Here is a 4,940-nt window from a genome sequence, read left to right as displayed (position 1 = left end):
TTTCTCGCCAATTTCACTATCAAGGACTTTCATCTTCGCCGCTATGAGTTCCAACTTTGATAGGTTGTAAGAGACATTTTCAGATTCTTCCCATTTAAAATCGAAGAACTGCTTCTGGACCATATTTAAATTCTCATCCGACTTCATGTCATATACTGTATTCAGCTTTTTCCACATTTCATGTGCTGTCGTGCAACATAAAAGAAGATCCAACGGTTTCTTTCCTACTGAGGTCACGATTAATTTTCTCGCTAATCGATCTGCTTTCAAAAATCTTCCACGAGCGATTTCTTTCTCCGCGCTGTTACCTGGATGACACAAATTCCCTTCACACACGTTGATCAGGTCGTCATCTTCCTCCAAAAGTGTACGCATAACAAAACGCCACTGGAGCCAATTTTCTTCGCCGCGTAACATCTCGACCTTCGCACTTGCTGATTCCATTTTAGCACTATCCCTTATTTTACTAAGCACAACACTTTAACAATTTATTCATTTCACGTTGCTACCTTGCAATTTACAGCCCTGGGCCCATAACCTGTTGAGGTTATTCGGTGTGTAAACAGAGAAAACACGTGGATAAATTGTAAGGTAGAAAATATATTTAAATAGAAGTGTAATAAGTAAAAATACAATTTGAGCTGGTCCAGATCCGCACGCTAGCTGTGTTACCTAATAACTGAAAAACCCCGAAGCCAACGTCGCCTGTCTACTGTTTATGGCCTGACTTCGTCGCAGTCTTTTGTCTACACGCTGTCGATGGCTTCAGTGCTTGAGAAAACTAAAAAAGACCAGATGTAGAGTTTTCTTAGAAGTGGTAACCACTTCAACACGTGCCATTGTTTTCATAAATTTTTGATATTATAGCTTCATAAGTTTCTCCATCCTCTGAGTATATTGCACGATAAGGTGCTCCTATGATCCATTTCTATAGAGAGAAGATGTGTATACAAATAAATATAAGTAAATAGCAAAATAAAATAATTTGCTTCTTAATCAATATATTTAATAATATTCTGTATCAAATTTGTAATATTCTATCAAAATCACAACCTTGTGTAATTTACTTGCGTGTTTAGGCTGCTTAAGATTTTGTAGGTTTTCTTTCGGTTGAGAATTTCCAACATCCATTCCCATTCGCTTGATAACTTCTTCTTTTGCTAAATATATTGCTTTATCATATGCTTCTATTAATGCACTATCATCCCAAACATTATCATTGGCTGTGTCTGTATCCTTTTGAGATAGCAAATTATACGTTATTAATATTGATACAGGTATTTTATTATCAAACTATTGCAAATTATCATATATGTCATTTTTCAAAAATTGACTAAAAGGTAGTGGATACTGTTAATTACTATTATGCTAAGATCTTGTACTAAAATAATGTTAAAACCATTACGTTTCCATTACCATACATACGTTTCCATTTCCTCGTATAAAAAGAACATTCATATCATCTGCCATTTTAAAATAACATCATTTAAATATTGAATTTGCTTCTGAAATATTAATTTGTCTCATTTCTTTAACTCTAACACATTGTAAACAATGATGACATTATACCAACTATAATACTAAAAATCTATTCCCCATTCATTCGAAAGATTATTTTTTGAAGCAAGGTTAACATTGAATGTTCCCAAACTTCAATAACTGTACTTTACTTTCTTTACAATATGTAACAATATATTAGAATACTATAAAAAAATATTGTATGCACAAGAAACTGTTTATAGCGAAATAGCAAAAGAATTAATCACATATTATAACTAAAACGAGATTGTTAAGTAGATTATATTATACTGCATATGCGTTAGTGTTTCAGCTGGTAAATATAGTTTTTATATCTGAAGATAAATAAGATTTAATTCTATAAAATTGCATAATGAATTATACATATATCTATTACTATTCGCATTTCCCCTTAGTTGTATGTTGTCAATAGCATCAATCACGAACATATAAATAAATATAGAAGAAACCGTTCGGAAATGGAAAGGGAAAAATGAACATGGAAGACAAGAAAGTTTTCTTCATGTTTAGCGTATGCGTGATACGCTTTGAATGTCTCAGATAAAGATAAAGATACTCTGCTCATTTCTATTTGTTCCGCAGAACGAGAAATTTGTTGTCTTTCATATTGGTTTTTACGATTCAATTTTTGGGCAGTTTTCCCTAGCGAGTGTCGGTCCCTGTTTGATATAACCAGACCGTAATTTATACAGATATGTAATATAGATATATATTTGTAAAACTGAAATCAGATGAAATAAATGTTGCCTGAGGTTTTAAACGTTTAATAAAAACAATATTTCATTTGGAAAAAATGTAAGATATGTAAAATTACACATTGATCATTTTGCTGGTCTTGTATCATAAAACATGTGGCCCGAAGAGCACGTGTCCGGTAGGGATACGTCACTTGTGTTAGGAATCGTTTTATAACCTATCACAGTAAAGGAACGTCCCAGTATAGCAGCCGAAGAATGCCGTGAAAGTTTTTGCACAAAGTACAATTGATCTACAATTGATATTTTCCGCAATACTTATCTGGTGTTCGGACAGGGTGTCCCATACTCATGATATTTATGACAGTGGAATGGCGTTAGTAAATCAATTACAAAAATTTTCGAGATCAATTCTCGGTATTGCATCAAATTATTCAAAATATACGAGCAACACAACGTTGCCCTTTTTGCAGGCAACAAGAGGAATATCGACCACGCAACCACTTTCAGAAAAACAAGAGTAAGTGATACAAATTTTCTTGTGCTTTCCTTCTTTTTTTAATAGAATTTCAGTACTTACCTTCCAATATAAAATTGGTGTCAAAATAATAATGCTAATAATAATGTCTAAGAAATTTTTCTCTTTGTAGGAGTATAACATCTAGAAAAATAACATAGTATTAATAGAATAGTGTTAATAAGAACAACATTGACAGTGAACAACTAAAAATATAACACTGTTATAAATATATGATATACGAATTTTATTTATGTATTATTAAGACAAGTATATCTTATTTTTAAATTATTTCTATTATCATAAGTGATACATATAATTAAGGTATAATTAAGAGAAGATTAATTGAAGAAACACAAAAAATAAAGAAAATAATTATATTGAGATAATTTTTATCTTTCATAAATATTATTTTCAGAGTAAATATAACGTTTGTTAAAGCAAGTGGAGAGAGAATCAAAGCAAAAGGGAAAGTTGGAGATACTATATTAGACATAGTAGTAAATAATGAAATTGATTTAGGTGGATATGGTATGTTTTAAAGAAGCATAATTTACTTAATTTAAAATAAATAATTTTGAGGTAGAAAATATTTGAAAATTTTCATTTTTATCAAGTTTAATATTCTTATTATTTTTAACTTTTGATACTTTATTATATAAGTATGTTGTAATCTTAAAATATAATTGATATAGGTGCTTGTGAAGGAACATTAACTTGTAGTACGTGCCGTTTAATATTTTCGAAAGAAGTTTATGATGCACTTCCTGACAAACCAACAGATGAAGAATTAGACATGTTGGATTTAGCATATGAATTAACAGATACGTTATAATCAGTAATATTAATAATCAGTATCAAATCATTCACATTATTAATTCTATTACCTTTTAATATTTTATAAAGTGAATTTTTCTATTTAAATTTATGTAAAAACAGGTTAGTATTGGGTATTTCGAAATCTGCATCTCAATGTAGAATTTCAAATCGCTATCTCTGAATACTACGAAACTGAAATTATAATAAATTTTCATAGTTTTTTATTTATGACCCTATAATCATTACAAATCTATGTTGGAATTAGCATATTTACAATGTTGATTTTCAAATGGATAAATAGAAATCTTATTGTGTATTAGTATTAATTTGTATAGCAATAAATATATTTATTGACATATTCAGTTATATAATATTTAATTTCAGGTCACGGCTAGGCTGTCAAATAGTAATGTCTAAGGAACTAGATGGAATTGAGGTAAGAGTTCCATCAACAATTAATGATGCAAGAGCATAACTGAAATTATCTATAGGTTTTTGAAAATTTGTATACAATGTTATACATCTCTTGTTAAAAAACCCTTGTTATAATTATTAAAATATTAGTATTAAAAAAATATAATAAAGAATCTTGTGTTTAAATGTGAAGCTTATATATATACATATGTTATAGTATAATTGTAATTTTGATATTTGTACATTGCCATTGTAAAAAGCCTATCCAATTATGAAGAAAATATATCTTTTATTTTTAATATACAGGGTGTCAATTTTAAAACGTTCATCTAAATTATTTTCGTTACTATTAAAGATAAGAAGAAATTACTAAGGAAGACTTAAATGGTTTTAAGATGTGTACTTGGTTATGATAAAAAAGACTCTTGTGGAATAAATTTTGCAACTTCTGAAAGATTAGATAAAAGCTTAGAACCTAAAAAATAATTTGAAATTAATTTCGTTTAGACATACTGTTTGATTTCTTAGCTATGGGCAAGTTTAAAAGATCATCAAACTCATGGTCAACAAAACAACAGAAATGTACATGCAATGCTTTTTCGTTTCACAACAAGTTATCTGACACTATCATCATTTTCGTGGCACATGCAACATTATCGATTCAGTATAGTAATGTTTTGGATTAAAACAAATGTCTCGACATTGGAGCAAAATATTTCAACCTTTAAGGACTAAAATTAAAACTTATGAGTTTGTTTATAATTTTAATAGATTTTATTAATATTGTGTTTACTGGTTTATTAATTACAAGAAAGTTTGTAAAAGACTGAAGTTTTACGTAAAAAGTACAAATATTCTTTCAATAAAATTAGTCAAATCACATCATTATTTATACATATTGTATATAAATAAAATATGCGGATATATTACTTTACCCTAGAATTAAAATTCAATAA

The 4,940-nt window shown here is 28.9% G+C and overlaps 1 protein-coding gene across 2 annotated transcripts; it reads left to right on the top strand.

The window, feature by feature from the left end:
* Positions 1-2,421: 2,421 nt before the first annotated feature.
* Positions 2,422-4,287, top strand: LOC126870314 (adrenodoxin-like protein 2, mitochondrial). 2 transcript variants are annotated; one of them, XR_007691276.1, is made up of 4 exons: positions 2,422-2,754; positions 3,170-3,282; positions 3,447-3,690; positions 3,955-4,287. XR_007691276.1 is itself a non-coding variant. In XM_050627899.1 (4 exons), the coding sequence occupies exons 1-4, from the start codon at positions 2,606-2,608 to the stop codon at positions 4,043-4,045; spliced, it is 486 nt and encodes a 161-aa protein (XP_050483856.1). In that variant the 5' UTR covers positions 2,423-2,605; the 3' UTR covers positions 4,046-4,287. The 2 variants fall into 2 exon arrangements, 1 of the variants encoding a protein (XP_050483856.1); XM_050627899.1 differs by having other exon boundaries at positions 2,423-2,754; positions 3,447-3,579.
* The last annotated feature ends 653 nt before the right edge of the window (positions 4,288-4,940 follow it).

Source organism: Bombus huntii, chromosome 10 (assembly GCF_024542735.1).
Source record: "Bombus huntii isolate Logan2020A chromosome 10, iyBomHunt1.1, whole genome shotgun sequence".
NCBI lineage: Eukaryota > Metazoa > Arthropoda > Insecta > Hymenoptera > Apidae > Bombus > Bombus huntii.
The sequence above is the reverse complement of the archived record's forward strand: the minus strand, read 5'-3'. Positions and strand labels throughout refer to the sequence as shown.

Bases quoted from the DNA above. Each gene is read 5' to 3' on its own strand.
- LOC126870314 (XM_050627899.1), top strand. From the start codon at position 2,606: ATGGCGTTAGTAAATCAATTACAAAAATTTTCGAGATCAATTCTCGGT. The intron at 2,755-3,169 runs GTAAGTGATACA...TATTATTTTCAG, and splicing joins CCACTTTCAGAAAAACAAGA to AGTAAATATAACGTTTGTTA. The intron at 3,283-3,446 runs GTATGTTTTAAA...TAATTGATATAG, and splicing joins AATTGATTTAGGTGGATATG to GTGCTTGTGAAGGAACATTA.